General features: G+C 42.1%; 1 protein-coding gene across 2 annotated transcripts in view; it reads right to left on the bottom strand.

Moving 5' to 3' along the window:
• The window catches only part of nlgn4xa (neuroligin 4 X-linked a), a gene marked incomplete at both ends in the record, with an annotated part of 70,495 nt that overhangs the window by 38,086 nt on the left and 9,473 nt on the right, over positions 1-22,936 (bottom strand). The window contains 2 exons of one of the 2 annotated variants that reach the window (XM_079185315.1): positions 10,817-10,969; positions 21,377-21,436. In XM_079185315.1, the coding sequence (XP_079041441.1) occupies positions 10,817-10,969; positions 21,377-21,436 (213 nt within the window). Of the gene's footprint in view, positions 1-10,816; positions 10,970-21,376; positions 21,437-22,936 lie in introns of those variants that run through there. The other variant, XM_079185316.1, reaches the window with a different exon arrangement.

Consider the following 22,936-nt stretch of genomic DNA (forward strand, 5'->3'; position numbering starts at 1 on the left):
ATTCCTCAACGTCAATGTACGTCCAATAAAAGAGCTTGTTTTCACTACTGACGGATTCAGATTGTTATTCTAAGTGTCTGACAAAACTAAGGAAAAGACCTTCTTCTCCAGCATTCGCTTGATCCTGTTTGTTGTTGTGTCTTACGGTGTTGTAGTAATTGAGGTTGGTCTTGGTCTCAAAGCAGTCTCAAGACCACCTTCTGAAGGTCTCACTCTCGTCTTGGAATCAGCCACATTTGTACTCCGTCTTGTCCCTGTCTCAGACAAAGAGGACTCTGGATTTTTAATTCTAGACAACAGAATGCGGGGATATGACAAAATTGCCCGTGCATTGTCTGATTTAATATCATTTAATGCAATCAATAACTCATTTCTAATTTGAAATTGTTGTTCCTGTTAACTCCCCGCGGGGGACAGGAGAAGAAGCCTAACTGAACCACAAAGATGTCTGCTGCAAAACAATAACCATAAAGAAAAGACACAGCAGCATGTCAATTCTGCAATGCAACTCCGACTGGAGCCACGTCAAACTTTTAGCGGCACTTACAAAAGAATCATGGATGAAAAGCTAAGCTAACTGGAGGAGACTCGTTCTGAAATCTCGTGTATGAGGCTGTGTTTAGTGCTCATTAGCAAATATTAGCATGCTAACACGAAGGTGGTGAACGTGACAAACGTTACACCTGCTCAACATCACCACACTGATGTGTGCATCATAGTGCTGCCGTCGCCTTTTAGTCACGACCACCATCTTTCTGTAACATCAGTAACAACTTTCACTTGCTTTAGCTAACCGTAGCTAAGTAATGCTGTGTTGATCATGTATGGGCATTGCATGAATGTGTTAATAAATAATTAACATGAAAACAAATTCATTTATTCTAGTAATCTGGGGTCTTGTAGAAATGTCCTTGATCATGTCAGATATACATATACGCCTCATGTATTTGGACTTCACTCATTGGAGTTATTAAGTGTATTGTTTTATTGTATCAGAATTGTTACAAACTACGTGAGGTATTGTGCAGATCAGAAGTGCAGCAACGATGTTAAATGTCAGCTAGAGGACAACCGTGCTACAAATTGATACACTTATAGCAATGACAGGCACTTACCGACTGTGTGCTGGCTACAGTACAACATAAGTGGCCCATTACGTGAAAAACCACATCAAATACAATTTTGAGGAAATGGCATATGGGCATCTTTATGAAATGTTGTATTTCCCATTTCAAAGTGATGATTGACCTGGAGTGTGGCGGGGGCCGCGGGAAGAGTCTCATGCACTCCCAAGAGGCAGTGGGGGAAATGAACCATACTGATGTTCAATGAGTGACTGTAACTGCTAAGCCAATGAAGACACCAGCTCTGTACATCCACCTCCTAACACACACACACACACACACACACACACACTCTGCTGTCACAGATTAAAAGCTAATGTGCCTATCTTTGCTGCCGTTCTGCCCCACTTAGCCATCTCTGATTTAGATGTTCTGGATCTATTTTTTCGTGTTTTGTTTTGTCAAAGCATCCATTTGGATGTGCCATTTCCTGTTCCCTTTCATTATCCTCAAGACCTGCTGCGCTGCTTTTCATTTCAGGCAAAATGAGTCCGCCGTCTCAGCAATTATGAAAATTCATTCCAATTAAGCAATTTTCTTGAGTATCCTCTTGCTTATAACATGACTTACTCAAAGGAAAGTATATCACGCTCTGGTGGGAATGAAGGGTTGCTATTGGTGCTGTTATTATTATAATTTTTGATCAGCTGTTATTAGCCACGGCTGTCCATGTGGCGGGTTGAGGCTGACCAGGACATCCATCTCCTCGCAGGGAAAAACCATCTGCCTCGCAAATCCCTCCAGTGCATCTGTTACATTCTGCAGATGACCGTCTGTATAGAGAGCAGCTCCTAAAGCTAATACATGTTTGAAATCGCAACATTTCCCCAGCCAACACTGACTCCTCCAAACCACATTTTGTTTTGAACCAATAATTGTTTCTATCTCACCCAGACATTTCCAGACAGCAGGGCTGGGAGAGAATACTTCATCATAAATGTCATTGGAGTAGTTTTGGAATCACAATGAAAGCTGAGAAAAGGGCTGTGACGCTGTTAAAGGCAGGTTTGGTTTGAAAACACCGAGGCTTTCCAACAGATTATTAGCGAAGCTAAGCTAACCAACCATTGCGACCATACATTTATGTTTACAATGTTTACTGAGGTAATAAATCAAGTGAGAAGCAGAGTCATTTCTCATAGACTTCTATACAATTGGACTGCTTTTTGCAACCAGACGAGTCGCCCCCTGCTGGCTATTAGAAATAATGCAGGTTGACGGGTACTTCCACGTTGGCTTCATTTCTCAGAAAGGCTCAGAAACAAAGCAAATAGACGTATTAAACAATTTCTCTAAGCCCATTACCTGAATCAATGTGAGTCATGCCTTGTGACATGAATGCGGAGGAGAGGGGCTGACGTAATAAGAGCCAGTGGACACTGCTGATTAGTCAAGACCATGGCAGTGGCACACATTGTGAAAAGCACACACAGAGCACCATTTGTCTTGTTAGTTTGCCAAGGCGGCAGATGACTCTGCTCACCCTCCTCCCCTCACTCTCATCATGTGTGCCGGCCAAGATGAAGAGCATGTTTACTCGTTTTCTTTCTTTTTTTTGTCTTTCAGCAGGCTCTGAGCTGCAGCTGCAGCCTTCTGCCTTTCTGTGTCACGTCAGAAGGCATCACCTCATCGTCTGACTGGAGTGGGTATCCGCCGCTGACAATTGTCGTACTTCGACGGCACATTTCCCTCTCGCTGCTCACGTGCCGTCGTCCCCCCACCGCCAGGGGGGGAGGAATTTTGGATTGGTCATGACCTCCTCCCAGCCACAGCTGTCCTTGCAGAGATGGAGGAGTCAGGGAGGAGGAGGAAGAGGAGGCTGCTGGGAGGCTGAGTAACAGCCCTCCGGCAACTAGAGAGGCCACTAACTAAGACTAGAATAGAATGAGGCGGAACAACATAAGGGAAAAGAATAACACAGATAATGGAGAGCAGGTGAGGATGAATGTGTCTCTTTAAAATATGGGATAAATAACCAAGCTAAGGCGGTCCTGGACTTGGAGCACATGGAGATCAAACTTTCTTTGGCCACACGGGGGGAGCAGATAAAACAAAAGGTTTCATTTTAACACACTCTGGGGTTTTGCTTCTACAGTCTTCCTTGGTCTGGTTTGACCAGAATAACTCTTCTCTACTTGTTATACCAACATTTTAGCATGTACTATGCCCCAAAATTGATATTTTGTAGCCTCTGGATCCAATGACAGCTATTCGTGATCAATTGTTAATTGGTTTTCTCTGCCTATGAATTGGTTTCATCCGATGGCGAGGTCTTGCTTCTTTAATAATCCCAGAGGTTATAGAGAGTCCAGGTTGTTCCAGTTGATTGGTGAGCAGCGCTTTGACATTCTCTCAGAGCTTCATCCCATCTGTCTTATTCGTGAGAGATTTCCCTCTCAGGGTCACTGACTCATACTAAGCAAACAGTGCTGCGCCATGAAGTGATACCACAGGAAAGTAACGTTTCATTCAACTCGTCAGTGTCAGTGTCACGACAGCATTTCATATTTTCCATCAATCTCTGTTTTGCTGTGACAGGCCTTAGAAGGCTGAATGAGATGTCAGAAACACTGAGGATGAACACTGTGATTCAGTTCCTCCTTTTTGAAATTTCACATTTTCCTACCCTATTAATTAGTTTCCTAGTTTTTCAATTTGTGTTTTATAATGTCTGAAAGTGAAAGGGGCCGTGTCCACCAAAGAGTTTTTTCCTGAGGCCGGCGTGCTTTTGAATTTCTTTGCAATGGGAGCGTCACGTATTTAAGCTACAGACGGCAGCAGCGTGACCAGGCGAGCATCTATTACCTGCTACAAGTTCAGTTTTTTTGTGGTCGCAGAGAGAGAGAAATCTGAAGATTCAAAAGGTTCAGATTTCACAAGTCTTTAAGTCTATCTTAAAACGATACATACAGTGTACCATATGAACATCCAGAGAGTTATCCATGGCTGTCATCATTCCTCCTCTCCATACTGGCCTAGAAATGATCCCTTTCTAATGCGAATCCAGCATAGAGATGAAATGAAGGTGAACATCCACAGTCTGTGATCAGTATAAAAATACATTCTAAAGCTCGGCCGAAGGTCTTGGCTCAAGTGTTGGTTCTTAGGTTAATTGTCCCCGCTGCATGCCTACATACTGTATACCCACGTGTCCATGGAGACACAAAGATGCTCTGGAGGATAACAGGAAGTAAATCTTCTTAACCTGATTCTTGATAGCCTTGATAACCAGTCATTGAGTGACAGCACAGGTCAAAGTAATTAACACTGACTGACAGTGGCTCCTTTATAGCCAATATTCCAGTTTGACGCAGGAATTAAAAACATCTGTGTTTGACAAGGCAAAATGTCTGCTTTGAAAAAAAGTCCATAGAATTTTTCACTTCACATTATCTGGTCATGTGCACCCTCCCAATTATCAACAAATCTGCTTCCATCAGCTCTAAGAAGCCTTTTTACGTTTTTTTTTATTTTTAGCTCATCGTGTTGGTTTTCCAGCCTGTAATCTCCACTCTCACCAGCAACACCCCGGCAACTGTATTCAATGAAAAACGCACTGATACACCCGATGTACACTACCTGCCCAGCCAACCCATTCTTACTCCCAACTGGTCAGTGGCCCTCGGCATCTGACACCGACGCAAACCGTTAGCAATTTTTAGATTTCAGAGCAACTGACGTAATTTAATTTAAAGTCTGCGCAGGGCAAGTGGGAATTCTAATTCACAGCAGTGACGTAACAAGCATATTTATGTTGACTAAAAACATGCTTAATTTAACCCAAAGTACAATCTTTTCCAAACCCTACCCAGGTACTTCTGTTACCCAATGTGAATATTGGGCTTTAGCACCACAAATCTGTAGAAGTAATTCTTGACATTACGTTCTATTAAATGTGATTTAATGAGATAAAATATCTCTGTGGTCTAAAGGGCCTCTGGTGTACTTGTAGTGAGTAAAATGGTGAGTAAGCTGAGTAGAGGTCGCAGATTTAATTTTTTTTTTCGACCACTGGTTTGTAGCAAACAGAAAAGAAATCACATCTCCATCCCTCAACCATCATGAGGGGGGGGGGGGGGGGTAGAGGCAGAGCAAATGGAGAGTGCCATGTGCCTCTGACAGATCCCAGTGCAGCAGAATGGAGCGCACCGGCACTCTGGCTCATGTGACAGCTTCCCGAAGCCAGATGGCACTTAGTGTTATCCAAGAGACCTCATCCTGGCACCTCCCACACCGCATTGTTGGAACCAAAGTCTGTACGTGCAGATGACCCACTGTAGCCATGGTGTTGCCTCCAACCTGTGGACCATCTTGCTGAAAAGAGGGGAACCGAGACCCTGTGGACGATGCTGCTACCTCACCGTCCGTCCCTAACAGCATGCATTGGACTTGAAAGGGCATGCTACTGCTTGTGCCCTGGGACTTGTGCACTGCCGTCCTGTCAGGGAGTCATCTTTGGTCACTGGACTGTATTAAACCAGACTTTGGTCTTTTTCTGTCCAAGTCCTGCCAGTGCCTAAACATAACTGTCACAAAGTTGAATGACGCTGTAGTCATTACGAGCAGATTTTGTTTTGCAAAACTAGATATTTGTCGGGAACAGATGACACAGACAGTAAGCATTGCAATCAGGATACAGTCAGGATCAACCTTTGTGTGACTTGACAGATGTGTTAATTAACATTTGTTAAAATGTAATCTGGTCCGCATTCTGTTTCCAACTAAAGATATTTGCTGTTTCACATTGTATATAAGCTATATATTAATTATAATATAGAATGTGATTACTAGCTGCAGCTGTGCAGTAGAAATCAATACACACCCTCCAGCCAATGAGAATGGAGCATTCTCTGTGGCCACCGATCCTTTAATAATGCACACTGCTTTGGATTATCGCATGCTTTAAATCAAACTGATCTTGACGATTAGCATTTAACTTATTATTGTTATTGACCAAGTCTGAGTCAAATAAAAAATCGTTTTCATATTTTCACAACCATCCCACCCTGTACCCGATGATTCCAGCATCCATCTGGTGGAATAAATAACACCTCTCTCTAGTGCGAAACTGATTCTTTACAGTGCTGCTGAGTCATGCAGCAGTTTGAAGAGGCCGATCTCTTGTTTGTGTGTACATGTCGTTGACTTGATTTTCCTTGGTCATACTTGTTTCAGTGATTTTGTGATGAATGATATTTAGGGTGACATATTTTGCATATTGATTTTAGCCCCAGATAGATGTTCCACAATATTCTGCAAATAAACAGGAAGAGAGCGTAACTCTAGCTGGCTCCACCCTCGCTGTATCCGTCTATGCGTGCACTGGGTATAGTAGTGCAGTTGTGCCTGAGTCAACCCGAGGAAAGTGAGCCGAGGGGAACAGTGTAAGCGATACAGCTGCCCAACAGGGTGTGTGAGGTTAAAGTGGTGGAGGGGGACGAGTGTGCGGTGACTTCTCTCACTCAATTTACACTCCCCTTCTTGATGTATCACCCCGCCAGCACGGACGCCGTCGGAAGCTGCTCTTTGTGCAGAGCCCGACGACCATGAGTATGTCTGCCTCAGCCCAGTGTGTTCACACTGCGATGGGGCAGTGCCGCATGTTAGCACCTTTCCCACAGCGGCTGGAGGTATCCGCTGGAATCATTCAAACCTCAACACCCAGACACAAAAGTGTATCAGTCTACCATTGGATGGATGGAATTAACACTAGCTGGCTAGCTAGCTAGTTAATTCACTCAAGTGAAACCAACTAGCCGCCACTATGATGAGCTCTGTTTATCACTCCACCACCCACACACACAAGCATTGGCGCAATTAGATGAGCAAGTCGGTAATCTCGGTGTTGTACGATATCTTTGCCGCACCAATGTCTCGTAAATTTGTACCCGACTTTTCTTATGTTAAAAATTCCAAGTCCGCTGACATCAATGGTGGGCACGGCCATCTGCAAAACTAGATTTTGATACAGGGCCCCTTTACAACTGATGTAAAACTAGTGCCTCCCTGAGTCAGGGAGGAAGAAGATGGATACACTGTGAGCTGCAGATGACTTCTACCTCATGGCAAAATGACAGAGTGAGGTTAGTACAGTATTATAATGATTGGTAGAAGTGATGTCAACAAAAAGAACCAATTTTGGGATTAACTGGGATTATAACTAAGATTTAACAAGCTACCAAAGGCACCAGAGAGTCACCAATGAGACCAGTTCTGTTTGGAACCACACGGCTCAATGCTGTTTGGGCTTACAGCCTTGTGTTTTGTCACCTTTCTGTACACAGATGGCTTCCCTCCAGTGACTGCACTGACACAAGAATTGTATATGAGCGCACAGAGTGAATCTACTGTGTGTCAATTAGTGGAGATGGAACACTCTTTTCTGTCAGAGCCACAATCACTTTGAGATTTGGGGACGGGTGTGTTTTTACATCAAAATCTGCAGCCTAACAAGATCCCATCTTCTACATTGTCACTCTGGTTTTTCTCTCCTTTCTGTTCCACTCACCTTCCTGTCTCTGTCTCTATCCTCATCTGCATTCTCTTCTCTCTTTTTCTCTCTCTCTTCACCTCTTTTTTGCTCTCTGCAGTGCACACCTTTTCAGAACACCTTTTCCCCCCCGGCTCTCCGGCAACTAAATATAGTGACTGGTGCAGACAGCTCGGCCTTATAACAAATGGTAAGCAGAGCAGAGCGGCGCTAGCAGGAGCGTAAAGATGTACTGTGGCTTCACTTCAACAATGAGCCACATGCATACGAGCCATGTAGCAGATACATCAAATTTAAAGCTGCAAACAATGAAGAGAAAGAGAAATGCACAGAACGAGCGCTACATGCTACAGTTATATCGCTATTAAAGAGTAACTGCACACTTAGATGTGTTTTTTTAAGCTAGAATTAGCTGTACTTTGTTGAAACACATCCATGCTGGTTGTAATATTGACATTTCTTAACAAATGTATTAAAAAAAACAGCATTCCGTGGTTGAAAATGGCTAAAAATAAAATCGACTGTTTCAAATCAGCCCTAATCTTGCAAGGTCAACTCTGAAATAAACTTGACCGTCACAGCACAGCACAAGCCTGTTACGAAATCTGGTAAATCAGTGTTAACGACTGATTATCTGGCGTTAGCAATGTGCTTTCCTGTGCTAAAACATGAGTGTGTAGATGAAGTTGTTTAATTTGACTCATTTAGTGGCAGGACAGTTATCTAGCTAACGTTAGCTTGCTATTTCCAGCAGTGTTCATGTTAATGTCACACTGGTTATATACAGACAATGAGTAGAACAGCGAACTGGAGAGCGTAATTTTTGTCTCACTTGTAGTCTGATAAACAGAAAACCCATCAAATATAGTGCCCCATGCTACTATAGCCGTTGTGTCTGTTGACGCTGCATTGAGGCTTTCGTCACACGGAAGTGGGCGTGGTTTCATCTCTCAGCCGCTTGCCCACTCGTATGCATTTTTCAAAATGATGCAGAGGCTCAAGAAGAGCGCCGGGCTTTGAAGCTAATTCTACATAGTCGCCAATAGTGGAATTGCAATTTCCAGGTACGTCACCTGATGCTAAGGTGCCCAAAATAAAATAGACTTGGGAAAGCTGTAACTCGGTGGATCATTATTTTCTGGTTAACCAACTTCTCAGTATGAACTTGAATAGCCCTCATTAGGTCCCTAAAGTTGTAAAATGCACTAATAGCCGAAGCCAGAGTTATTTTCCTTCCCCCGTTCACTAGCATGACTTCAGTCCATATTGTCTATGGAGCCACAAAACAAGCGTACTTATGTTACCGAACAAAAGTACTTGCAATCATTACCACTATCTCTTGAAGCCTATCCAAAGTACTTTTGTTGCCTAAACCTAAGCAAGTAAAACTAAAACTAAGATTTACTACATTATGTTGAAAACACACCGTAAACATGTAGCCGGCAAAAACTGTACATCTCCTGTGAACACAGAAGTTTATTTTGATATGTATGTAAGACACGCCATCCTTTCCATCATCAAGTGGTATTACAGGACGGGCCGCGGCTAGCTGGTTAGCGCGCTCATGTCAGTTCCTTTCTTTTCAATGTTTTAACTAATATTCTGGCCCGATCTTACACATTGCACATTTTATCATAGCAATGTATTATCATTTTTTTTTTAAATGAGTTCTGGAAGGCACAGAGACATGATTTCCATTTAGCAGTGCAGCAGATTGGCAAATGCTTGTTGCCTTACTAGAGGCCATGAACAAATGACTTATTTTGCATTTAATTTGGATGCTGTAGAACGTTTCATCTTAAGATTTCTTCACTTTTAGGGATGTTTAGTTTGTAACTGATTGTCTGGGAGAATCAGGAGTAGAATATGTGCCGCTATTGTGTAGAAAAAGAGTCTTTTTAATTCCCCAGAGGCACTGTTGGCCTGGGAGAGGCCTCTTTCTAAATCACACATCACTATTCATGTTAGAACGTGAGAACTTTCTACAAGTTCCCAGCTCATGCTAAACTCAAGTGATATTTTTTTGAATCAGACTGCTATTTCCTCCCGTATAGCCTTTTCCATCTTGCACAGGGAAGTGTGACTGCAATTCTGGAGCATGTGTAATGGTTTCCTTTTTAGCCTGTGGCTAAGGACTCACTCTTTCTTTACTTTTCAGACATGTGAGAGATGCTTCTTTAACAGCCTACATCAGATATACAGCAGAAATAAGCTTTGCCCAGCTACGTCTACGTCTGTGTTCCTCAATATCCCTCTTTAGAAAGAGAAAGATGGGTTCACGTTTGTTTTCCACCTCATTTAGAGGTCAGACTTAGAATGGGCAAAATAAACTTTCTGAGAATCCTTTTTAGATCAGAAGAGGCCTGATGTTCTGCCAGAGAACGGCCACAGCTATGCTCCCTTCAGCTGGAACTTCAAAACTCTTTCCCTCAGAACGTTTGATGTCATCAGCCTCCTCCTCAGACTGCGACATTTCTTTTTTTTCTCGGGCAACAGACATTCAGAAGCCAAACCTTTACGGCAAAGGCAAGATAAAGTATTCCTGTGTGATCCAGAAACCACTTTCATCTGACAGAGGGGACAAAAATAAGATGCACAGCACTGTGGTGTAGATACCGGCTCGGATCACAACGGATCAATTTTCCAGGCATGGAAATGTTGAGGCTGCTGGATGTTTGATGCTGCAGAGTGATTAAAGTGATTGAAAACGCTACAAATGTAAGACTCTTCACTTCATTTGTATGGCGCGCTTTTGTTGCTTTGAGGGTCAATCGAGGCTGCGTTTGAATACAACCATTTGAAATAAAGCAAAGAATGCAAACTATCTCCTCCACTGCCATTAGCAGCTGAATAGCACCAGGGGGTAGAATCACAAAAGCCCACAAACCATGCAAGCAATCAAGAATATATCAAACGTCTGAGTGAATTCATCTGCTTGATTTGCTACAGCATATATTTGCTCCGTAAGAATGAAACGATAAATACATTTTGACATACAGACCATTAATGTGTTTCCACTGTCCCACTCACTGCATGTACACCCAAAGAGGAACATTTGTCGTCCACCAGAGCTTTCCTTCACACAAAGACCATCCAGTCGGTGAAACAGTGAGTCATTAAATCACTCATTTAATTAATAACTCACATTCTGACTCAATCAGCCTTCCCCATAATGACTAAAGCCTCGGATTGGTGGACTCACCCAGAACACCGAGCCGGTAGTTGATTGTGATGACGATGACGTTCCCATAGCTGGCCAGGATGCTGCCGTCGATCATGTTGCCGGTTCCCTCCATGTAGGAGCCTCCATGGATGTAAACCATGACTGGCTTTAACCCATTCTCATCGTGGATGTCTGCCAAAAAAGAAATACAAATATATGAAATGTTACTTTGTATTTGATGTAGAAATTCAAAGAATATCCCCAAAACATGTACCTCTGAAAAATGATGGAACATTTCTGCTACACTACGCCCATATTTTAGTTTAAATAGACATCAGGAAGAGCTCATTCATATAGTTTCAGATATCCGAGGTCAGCAGTGGAAAGTAACTAATTAAGTACATTTACTCAAACATACGTTGAGCTGCTATTATTCTAGGATTTTGTGCATGACATTTTTAAGTAAGGTCAGGGAAATTTAGATAAACAGCATTAACCCCATGCAGGTAAAGCAGCAGGGAGGGAGTGCAAAACAGATGCATGCATCGATTAGCGAAGTAGAACAACTACCCCAGGGCCCCCAAACCATCAAGGGCCCCATGCACAGTGGCCCCAAGCCACAATCTGGTACTAGTTCCTTAAAAATGTCACTTCTATACACCGTATACAAAAAAAGCCTGAAAGTAGACATTGGGGTACCACATACACAGTAAATACAAAACCTAACTGTTGAATCAACACATACAATGACCCATCAATTGAACTAAGTGAGAGAATAATTAAATTACAGTAAAAAAGGAAAACACTGCAGTGGATGAGCAATGGATTATGGGTAAAATTCCTTGTGTCTGTAGACAGCAGTGCTAGCACCACGATGAAGGCCAAATCTAATGTAACTGCAGCATCAAAAACAAAAATGTGTGACAACCCTTTAGCGCATATTTAAATACAACAAGTCCTCCAAATCCCTATAAGACCACTTTGGTCGTTTGTTAGTAATCACTCGTATGACCAACAGGAGTGTTTCCTAAATGAGGGCCCCGACCAATGGCAGGAGATCCACACATCCACCTACCGGAACGTGACATTCTCAGTTGTAAACGTGGTTAACGTTGTGAAACTGTCTCAGTTTGGTGAGGTTTAGGCAATAAAACTACTTGCTTAGTTTTAGTAATAGATCCTTGTTTGAGTTCAAATGAGTTTCAGATGGTTTGTTGGATAACTTAAGTTAAGTATGTTACGTAAGTTAGGTATGTAAGTCAAATTAACACTTGGTTTCACGGGGTACAAAATTACCCACAAATTACTCACGGGGGTGACATTTGTTGGGGGAAGACAGGAAGACCTTTTGGTGGTATTGCTGGTAAAATGTGAAAATTGTCCAAAAAATATTAGGTTTTCTTATGTTTTTCCAATGTTTGTTAGATCTCTTTTTTGATGCCGTTTTTTTTTTTAACGGTATGTATGTCATTTTTGTAAACACATTCTTAACCCAAAAGGCTACAATGAAAGATATGAATAGCAATTACATATGTGCAGATCCTTTACAAAACAAAGTACACAAATACATAAAGATTAAGAATCCCAAAATACTGAGCCGGACATTTTACAGCGTAGTGCTCTCTGTTGAGCAGACCTTGCAGTGAATAACCATATATATATATATATATATATCGGACATTATACCACTGAAATGTCTTATTACGATACTATTTGTTTGCCTACATTATGCATCAATACCAATATAGTTCCAATAAGCAAATATCCTCCTCTATACCTGGCTGATCTATCGGCCGGTCTCTCTGTGAAAAAGCCAATACACGGATCCAACAAGGGAACCCTAGGATGAAAGCATCACATACTGCAGGGGACAATTCAATTTAGATTGTCTCATCCTACAGAGACAAAGAAAAATCCATCAAAACAAATTGAAATGTATTAGAACTTCTACATCTGGCAGCTTTCAATGAAAAGTTCAAACACTTCTACCACAACTATCCCGCTAAAGTCTTCAATAGAGAGAACAGTAACAGCTTGGAGTAAATCGCGGTCGCCCAGGAAAACAAGACGGCATTCATTTGTTGTAATCAACAACCAAACAAAGTGTCGACATAACAAGCAAACTAGTTTGACCTTTCTTGATTTAACACTGATCATTCGTACGTACAGCACATAAGAGGGATAGATGATGTTCGAGATATGAATCTCCGGCAGACTCTAAAAAGAATTTCCATGGCTTTAACTCTGCAATCTCTACATCTCCCCTCCTGCCTGCTCCGTTTGTTCTTTGTGTAATTTGCAGGGAATGCTGCAATTAGGCCAGATGAATACCTTGTTTATGAGGCTCTCCAGTTGTGATTAAGCTTGGTGATTAGTACATGTGTAGGTGGTGATTATAAATTAAGAGTGGGGCCCTTTGCATGAAAGAAGATGGAAGGAGAAGATAAATCCTCCCATCGAGCAGGGCTCACAGTAAATCAGCCAGCAGCATCTTCATCATCAGAAGCCCTCAGCTCATTTGAACATCAAGTCGTCTGGCTGCACTCTACCGAGACGTAAAACAGGCAGAGTCTGTGGACATCTTTTCCTCACTGCACTTCTTTTCAACCCATGAAAAAAAACCAACCTGCAAAAATAAGAATTATTGTTATCCTCACGTGGTCCGACTTTTTTTTTTTTTTTAGCCCTCCTGCACTACAGTGAGCTTTGGTTGCCTGGAACCAACAGCTGAACGAACCCATTATCCCTGGCCCTGCCGACCAGGCTGCTTGGAAGTCTCTCAAATGTCATTCGGGATGAGAGCATCTGCTGAGGAAAATGTCAAATTGAGAGCGGAGCTGGCCAGCTTGTGTGCTGCCAGTGTGAGAGATTTAAAGCCAAGATTGTGTGTTCACCGTCAATTCTCAAAAAGTGGCCTCGATTTACCTCAACTGCAGGGAGTGGGCCTTTGTTTGAAACACTTATATTAGAGAATATATTGAGTTTACTGTGAATAACCCTGTTTTCTGATCAGCTTTGCAAAAGACTATTTTCATTAGTAGAGTCATGTAATACTCACAACTCTGCTGCTGTGACTCTAACATTATGACCACCAATAGCTTCCATTTTGCCTTTTTTTCCCCCTCCCCTCTAAAGTAGTGTTAGTGGGTTAGAGGTTAAAGGGTTAATGGATCAAATTTAACCCCAACCAGAGAGCTTGGTGGGGGAATTGTTGCCTCGCTAAGCCTAATCCTGCCAGCAAATGAATGGATTATGCCCCTTGGGTTTTCATGTTAAACGTCAAAGCGTTGACCTGCATTAGAAAGTTTAAAGGTTAAATGTGTTCAAACTAAACAAAACAGAGAGAATCAGTATACAGCATGACTGCTGTGGAAATGTACATTATGCTGAGTTTACTGCTTGAGCTGTTGAAGTACAGGTAATTCCATCTATCCTCAATGTCCTTTACACTGCCTTTATCAGTGACTGGCTTGATTTGGTCACGCTGACCTTCAGCCCCAGCCATTATCTGAACACCTGCTTTTATTAGGAAATTAAGTGTGTGCTCTGGAACATGAATGTTATTTGAAGTCACCTCTGTAATTTAAAATGCATGCCACTAGTTTTGAGCTTTAGTCTGCGCTGTGTAATTAGTTTAAAGAGCATGCCCGCTACCCCACACCATTTATCGCTTTCTCTTCCAGCTGTGGCAAGATGCACAACGGTGGGCAACTGGAAAAGCCGGCTTTACTGTATACGATGCACCTCAGTAGGCTTGGCAGAAAAAGCAACACAGCCAAGGAGCCAAGGAGGCGCAGGGCAGGAGGAGTGTATCATTCTCCTCCTCCGCAAAAGAAAACAGTGAGGCAAAGAGTGGAAAACAACCCACGGTGACAGGTTATTAATTCCGCTGTGCTCCGAGTGGGTTGCTAATCCTGCAGCCAAACAGGATGAGGGGAGGGGGGGGGACTCTAAAACGGTGAATCCGAGGAGTAGCGGTAGGGGTCGGCCCGGGACGCCGACCCCGGACAGATTGACTCCGGTTAAAAACAAGCCTGCTAATTACGGTGGCAGGACGGCCGGCTGGTGTCAATAAGTTCCTGTTTGTCAGTCAGTTCCACATTAAACAGTGTGGGCGGAGGAAACAACCTTGTAGAGGCAGATGCACATAAAACAAGAGCGCTGCCATTAAGTTGTCATAGTCTCTAACTGATATGCATCCGATGGTCGCTGCAGGCCTCTGTGGGCTCAGACAAAACTATTCGGCTGGCTCTCCATCAAACAAACAGGCAAATTGACTGTTACTGCCCATCTCTTTCTGTGTAGTGCAGCAACAGAGTCAGAAGTCAGAGGGAGAAGGGGGGGGGGGGGGGGGGGTTCCACTCTGGGCACTTCGATCAAACTTTGAGATGCCCTGCAGATCTAGAGCCAGGTTTTATGGCCGGGTAAGGAGAGGGTGGTCTCGGGGCACCATGTCCCAGTCCTGTCAGCGTTGAGTGCACTTAAAACTGAAGAAGTCCAACTGCTTCAAGTGCTCTTTCTTTCTTTTTCTTTCTTTGTGCGCCTCTCACTCTCTCGGGCCCGTGGTGCTGCCTGGGTGACTGTGCAGCGAGTTCGTCCCCGTACATTCATCACTGCCACCCGGGCTGGAGGGATAATATATTCCTCCAGTGGCTGCGCGGCGGTGCACACATTACTCATCTTTATATGGGTGGGGGGAGGAAGGGCATGGTATTGAGCTTGTACCAGGGGGTCTGTCTGAATGTTTCCATCGCTTTCAGCGTATTCTACTGTTAGCTGGATGAATACAAATGGCAGCTAAAGGGAGGCCATGTAAAGTGTGCTCCCCGTCGCTGGCTCTGTCTGTCCCAGAATGCTCTCCACAGCACAGGCAGCAGCGTACTTCCTGTTCAACGCAGTTCTACTGACATGCCAAAAACTACAGCCAGCCTTCTCTCTCCACCGTCACAGAAAGTCATTATTTGACCCAAAGTCAAACACAAACCTAAGCACCGAATACAGCATGCTGAGTATATTGTGAAAGAAAAAAAAAAATCCAGAATGTATGAACATAGATATTAAGCAATGGACTCTGTATGCTTACCTATGGATATATATTTTGATCCAATATAATCTTTTCACATTCATCAAAATAATGTATGTGCTGATATGTAGCGGGACTATTAGTTGTGAAGTCAAAGATGTATTTAAAATACTGTGCATGTTGTATAACATACTATCCTTATAGTATATGTTGTATAAAAATGGGTATTTATGCTCAATATGGCCATACCTTTTAAGCATTATAAATATATACAATGTAGTGCGACATTACCGAAATCAGGTAAATCAGAATGTAAAACTTGGACCATATCATTACCAATAAAATGCTAGAGCAAATATCATGTGTATGTATATACTGTATATATATAAAATGACATGTGACATTTAAATATTGGTTTAGAGACAATTGAGGGTACATTAGATTCACCCTCAATTAAAGGTCCCATTTTGTAGAAATGAGACTTTTTTGATTCTAAGGCAGGTCTATACGATATAAATAAACTGTGCCTTTAAACAAACCGTCTGACTTTCTGATGTCACAAATAAACAGTCACTGGTAGAAGTGCTGCTAAACTCGGTGGAGTTGCCACACACAGTGAGCCCTGGCTGCAGTGACGCAGAAGATGGTAAAACGCTCCAATCAGAGCAGAAGGGACTTTTTGGGAGGGGGGGGCTTAAAGAGACAGGCGCTGAAACAAAAGGGTATCTGACAGACGATGACTACAGGTATATTCAGACATACAGAATTTGTGTTTTTTGAAGATGTAAACATGTTCTAGTGGAAACCCAAAATACAACTCTGATCCTGAAAATGAGCAGGACATGTCCCCTTTAAGACAATCCTGTCTGACAAAAGCTCACCTAACAGTGAAGAGCAAACTTCCAGAACAAGTGATGTGGAAGAGTACGGCACATAAGGCTCGAAGTGTGGTTGTCTGCAGTGCTGCGAGGTTTCTCTGCAGCAGCCGCTGAGGTATAGCTGGAACCACAGGGAATCCACAGGAGTAATTCATTGCCACTGCAGATGTTCAAACTTTCAGAGTGCATCGATTCTGCGTGCTCTCCCGAAAACACAGTTCAGCCAAGTAGTGCCTGAAGACGCTGTTTATCCAGACCTTTCACCATAAAGAAATCGTTTTTTTCCCAAAGGTTTGTCTTTTTCCCCTGTAGTTTCAGCAGAAACTAGGATCATGAAAAGTTGATGCTTTGCTTATATCTTGCACTCTATAACACTAAACCTGAGCTAGTAACGTCTGGGTAAGAACACACTGTTTACATAATCAAATGCATTGGGTTTCCTCTTGCAATTACAAGGAGGATGTTGTCATTTTTCCAACCCAGCTGTGGGCAGATGGCGTGTTTTAATCTATTTTAACAACACATTGCCATCTCCTAACGATCTGGCCCTTCTGATTTGAGGAACACGACGCTACATCTGTTCGGCGCAAACCCAATATATATGATGGTGTTTCCTAACCGGTGTGATGAAACCCCGGAGGAAATTCCAGCCTTTAGAAGACTAACTAAATTACAGTTTCTTAAAGAAACCAATCACTTTCATGAAATTCATTTGGGGAACTCTCTCCTGTGAGGAGGAAAATGTGGCTCTGAGGATAATTTTTAAACATTAGTGTATCATTTCATTACATTTATTTGGAATGAAAACCAAATTGACATGTTTTTTTTGTTGTACCATACACATACACTGGGAACATTTTGGGGTTCTTGTTCTTTTGTTAAAGACAGTCTGGCAGCAAACCTCAAGGATTTCAGGAGTACTCCACCAAATTACTGATCAGACTTTACCAGGCTAATAAAAGAGGCCAGTGAGTTGCATTATGGGAACTCTAGGATCCTCTGCTTTTGGAGTTTGATCCACACACGGGACTAAAAGTCTGGATATCTTGGCCTGGAGTCCACCGTTAATGGCCAACCAGCTCTGATCTATCACCATCAGTTTAAGTAGAAGACCACAGGACAACTACTGTAAACAAATGATGTCGTGGTCAAATGCTAGCATGTAGCTGATAGAAATTAGGAGTTTCTCCAAATAGACAACATTTCCCATCAATCCTGTTGCATGATCTCAATCGTCCCACTTCCCCGACACTTCCACATGAAGCAACTTTTCCCTCATTCCACTTTTGCCATGGCTGGAAGCGCTGCTTAACTTTGGTTGCTTTTAATGTTAGAACTTCCTAAGGACTTTATGACACGATAATATATAAGACGTTTTCCTGCCCCTAGTGGCCAACAATATGAGCTAATGCAGCCTAAAGTTAAGCATAGAGGTTTTTGCAGATAAACTGTCCTCATTTTTCAAATGTATGAACGTTGAAGTGGTTATCATGGGGCGACTGTGGCTCAGGGCGTAGAGCGATCGTCCACTCATCAGAAAGTCGGTGGTTTGATCCCTGTCCCTTGCGTGCGGATGTGTAGCTCTACTAATGAGCAGATGGAACATTGTATGACAGCCTCTGCCACCAATGTGTGGGGGGAAGTTTGAGTGGTCGCCAATTGCTAAGTGCTATATAATTGCAGTTCATTGGCTATTACAATCTTTTATTGAGGCTAGCAACCTCTAGCACAAATGCATCTTTATTCCAGACTGTCTCCCCCCCCTCCCCAAAAAAAGGCCGTAGAGATCGTCTGTACGAGAAGTTTCGTGTTAGGCGACTTCTAGTGGCCGTAGTAATTATGACGGGAGCGAAGGAGGAAGTCAGGTCACGTAGTATAAAGAACGACAACGTAGGGAGGTCTGGTGGAAGGATGGCTCAAACAAACACAGGACTGTTTCACAACGTGCGCCTGTTGTTGGTTCTCTCCATATAGGTTGGTTTTGGAGTCATTGGCAAATGACTTATTCTGTTGCTTTGGTTTGCTTTATTCCCACAGTCAAACTTTATAACAATCTGGTGTGATGTCCATTTTACAATAATGTACCTAAAATCCTACCACCAAGTACTGTGTCAGTGTGTCTTACTCCTCTGTGCCATTAAAAGCACATGACTGAGTCTCACTGTTGCACTGGCTGACATGTGCCTTCTTTACACACAACAAGCTATAGTTTACTTTGACTCAGTCCCACATGCACCGTCCTGCTGCCACAAGTAATCTCTACGGTCAATCCCAAAGACTGGTGATTTGGAGAAGACTTTGTTCGGGTCGCCAAAGAAAAATTGTTGAATTTCTTCCAAAGTCTTTCATTTAAAATCTATATCTGCAGTACACTTGAGCCACATGAGGGAGCCTGGATGTTGCTATTGTTCATTCTGTTTGTTTTACTGATAAGAGGAAAACAATGAAAGCCTGTTAACACCATCTAAATGTATTCATTTGATCTCATGTATTCATCATTTCAATTCAGTTGTGATTTTTCAAACATACATCTCTTCTAAATGGTTTACCTGTTCAAGACGGTATATTTTTGATGTCGTAATGGCAGTAAAGATGGTCAGGAACATTCATTTATGTTTAAGTTCACTCCTCACAGAAAAGGTTGAGACAGCTGAGAAACACAGAGAGGTTATGGAGCTCAGAGAGTCTTTTCATGAGATTAGAATAACACCACTGTGATCCTATATCGCACCAATTTTTTGCTATGGAACTGGCAAAAAAAAACCCACAGAGGGCCAGATTTACATATGTAATAGCGCAGGGCAAATTTACACTGCGCCTTTCATTCAATTTCAGCTCACAATTTGCATGTAATTAGCACCTGAGCTAGCACAGCAGCAGCTCATTACACCAGCAGCGTTGTGCAGGTGATGCAGTGGAGACAGTTCAGAGGATTTACCAGAAAAGATAACGTGATGCTGCAGAGTGATGCTCAGTAATGAAGCAACAAACAGCTTTACATTTACTTCTACTGAGAATACAAATCTCACTAAATTACTACATTGCCAAACTTTAAGTCCTATTACTCAGTAGGATACTGAGACAATCTCAGGCTAATGCAGTGTACATTGTTATTAATCCTTCATTGAATGTCAAGTTAAATGAACAACAAAACACAACATACAGCTCCTTCTTTGGTTGCTGTTATATTCATCTTAAATGAATTATATTCAATAAATGAAGTTTTCACACTTTCATCAACGTCAGTTATGTAACATCTGTTATTTTACTTCAAATATGCATAATGTATATCGGTGGATCGACAGCAATAGTCTGACTCTGCATTAATTGCAGAGTGCAGTGATTTTAGGCTATTTAGAATGACAAAGAGCCATCAGGGCTTCATGGAGACTCAAACATAATGAATAAACAGCGCTACATAAACAATCACAGGGAAATATATATACTACAACTGTGGAATAATCCAATAATGATAAACATTCATTGGGAAAAGGGACATTTTTCAATAAAAACTGCTGGAATTACATAAAAATGACTTGCAATGAGGTCTTATTGTAAAAAAGAAATGGGGTTCTTAGATTCATGTTAATGAGCTGGGATATAGTTGGATTATCTTTCAATTTCATGGTAATGTTACATGTAACACAAGTAGAACATACATGATCTGCAGAGGTCATACTGTAAATAGGTCTATCGTGAGGAGAACTAGTGAATTCATTCATATGTTTTGATTTGGTCACAGACGGTTTACTTTTGTATGATTGCTCTAAAAATAGCAAACCAGAAATAAAATCCCCTCTATCGGGTCGATGACATTTATAAATCAATGAAGAATAGATTCAAACCCTCGGTTTTATAGACCGTCCCCTGGTCAACACTCAGCTCACATTGCTGCCTGGCTAATGCTAAGTCATGTAGAAGAATGCACGGTGAGGATTATGTCAAATATCACTCTCCGGAGCAGCATCCGTAAGAGCTGAACAACTGCCCATGTGATTCAGAAATGAAACTGCTTTTTCTGGCACTTGCATGTCTCTCCCCCGCAAGACAAATGGTGCCCTTTAACTGAAATGTCTCCTTTCCACCTCCAGTCATCTGCCAGTCCCCACGGATTACCCGACACAGTGCCGAGAAAATACCGCACTATCCGGTTATTATCATGCAGAGGAGCGCGGTGTTAATAGACGAAAGAAAAAAAGTGCTGCAGAGTTTCATTTTTCCTTTCGAGCCACCGATGAACAAATTTCCACTGTCAAAACAACATGGGTTAGTGCTCATGCTTCACCAAGCAATGGAGGAAGAAAAAAAAAAGAAATGCTGCGAAGGGAAGAGAGGGGACGTTTTAAAATTTGAATTCATCAGAAGAGACAAAATAACATGCAGAGCTGAATTTAGATCACATTTGTATTGGCAACGACGGGTGAGTAAAGCATCACTGAGACCTCCTTCCTGTTTAGAGGTGCCCTCTCTCCACATGACCTCTGGTTTACATGACTCCAAAGAGGAAAGGTGGATTCAAAAAGAAAAAAAGCTGAGTGCACTCAAAAGCACTTCAAGGGGAGTAGAAAAGAAAGAAGGGGAGAAAGAGGGGGTCGGAAGAAACTGACTTAAAAAAAGAGGTCTGCAGGTTTGCTGTCATGCACAAGTGTCAGGCTTTTTTTTTGTTGGTCAAAAAGGGGGAAAAGATAGGAAAAATACCTTCATCACCGCCACCATCATTACTGTTGAAATCAGCGCCTTGCGTGTTTGAGTTGGCCCCTAGTGTTGAGGAGAAAAGTAGAATAAGGGGAAACATTTCAAAGAAAAAAAAAAAAAGAGCAAAAAAGAAAAAAACTTTTTTTTTCAGCCAAAAAAGAAAAATCATTTAAAAAATGTATGAAAAAAGGTTTGGGTGCTGTGTGAGGAAAAAAACATGTGGGAACAAATTCATAGTGAGCTGAACAGTCTCACGTGTGACAGAGCGTCTTTGACTAACAAGCAGCACAACGGCAGCACCAGAACAGCAAACAGTGAACAAGTTCAGTTCCACACCGGTGTAATAGACACTCTCATTCACGGAACAGTCGCGGGTAAATTCACAAAGAACGGATTAGATAAAGTCAAGACCAGTCACATCTGATGCCATTCATTATCATTGTCAAACTTGAAAAGTCCTCCACTCTTGCATAATTACAACATGTCGTTCCAAATATGTATATGAAGTTTATATTTTACATATATGTAACATATAAAGATGTCTTATTTGTTCTATTATCCTCTGTTTCTTTCAAATACCAGCTCCCTTCTCATACACCTACTAGTATTAATAAAGTATTGGTAGGCTACTGCGTTTAGGTGTTTGAATAGTCGCTTCATCCAAATTAAAAAAAGAATATATTGTTATTTGGCTTAAAATAATTATTCTTCATTTTTAAACGTTTGCTTATTTACTTTCTTGCCAAGAGTGAGATGAGAAGATGGATTGTGCCGCCATCAGCAGTCTACGGTAATATTTGATGTTAGTTAGCTTAGCTTAGCCTACCTCTGTCCTAAGATATCGGCAAACAACTTTTTAAACATATTAAAAAAGGAGAAAAGTGCGAGAAACATAAAAATCACTGTCTCCAAATGTTTCTATGCAGTTAGTTGGACAGCTGACGGATGCCGGTTGTTACAGTCAAATAACACGCCTTTCCAGTTTTTCAGGAGCTCAGCCATCAGAAAAATAGTGACAGTCAGCGATGGGAATAATTGACACTGTAAACAGAGAGCGCGGAAACATCTCAGCCCTCAGCGCAGTCTGACAGGACTGACTCTGAGCACACCAACCAGAGTAGCATCAAACATCTCAGCACCGCTCGCCTAACAGCTTAACGGACAGGTTTTTGACTTGTGAAAGACGGATATTCTCCATTGCGGTACTGCCTGTTCCCAACATCATATATATATGTGTGTGTGTGTGAGAGATCTGGCTCTCTCATCCGAGGGAAACATAAAAAACAACAGCGCCTGTCAGCAGAGTCAGACCTCGAGTCAACAGCATCAAAAAGTCTCCTTTTACAACTTAAACTTGAAAGAAAATGACAGAAATACATTTAACATATAAGCAAATCCTTTGGGGGAGTGTCGTGATCTAAACCAGTTGGGGAACCAATGCTGTAGGCCGTACACATGATGTGCAAATACATCTGCTGAAGTAACAAGTCTCGTTGTGCGACAGTGGTCACCGGAACTACTTTCAACCGAAATATAATCCCTATGAATATTAAAATGTGTGTA

Source organism: Pholis gunnellus, assembly GCF_910591455.1.
Source record: "Pholis gunnellus genome assembly, chromosome: 24".
Lineage (NCBI taxonomy): Eukaryota > Metazoa > Chordata > Actinopteri > Perciformes > Pholidae > Pholis > Pholis gunnellus.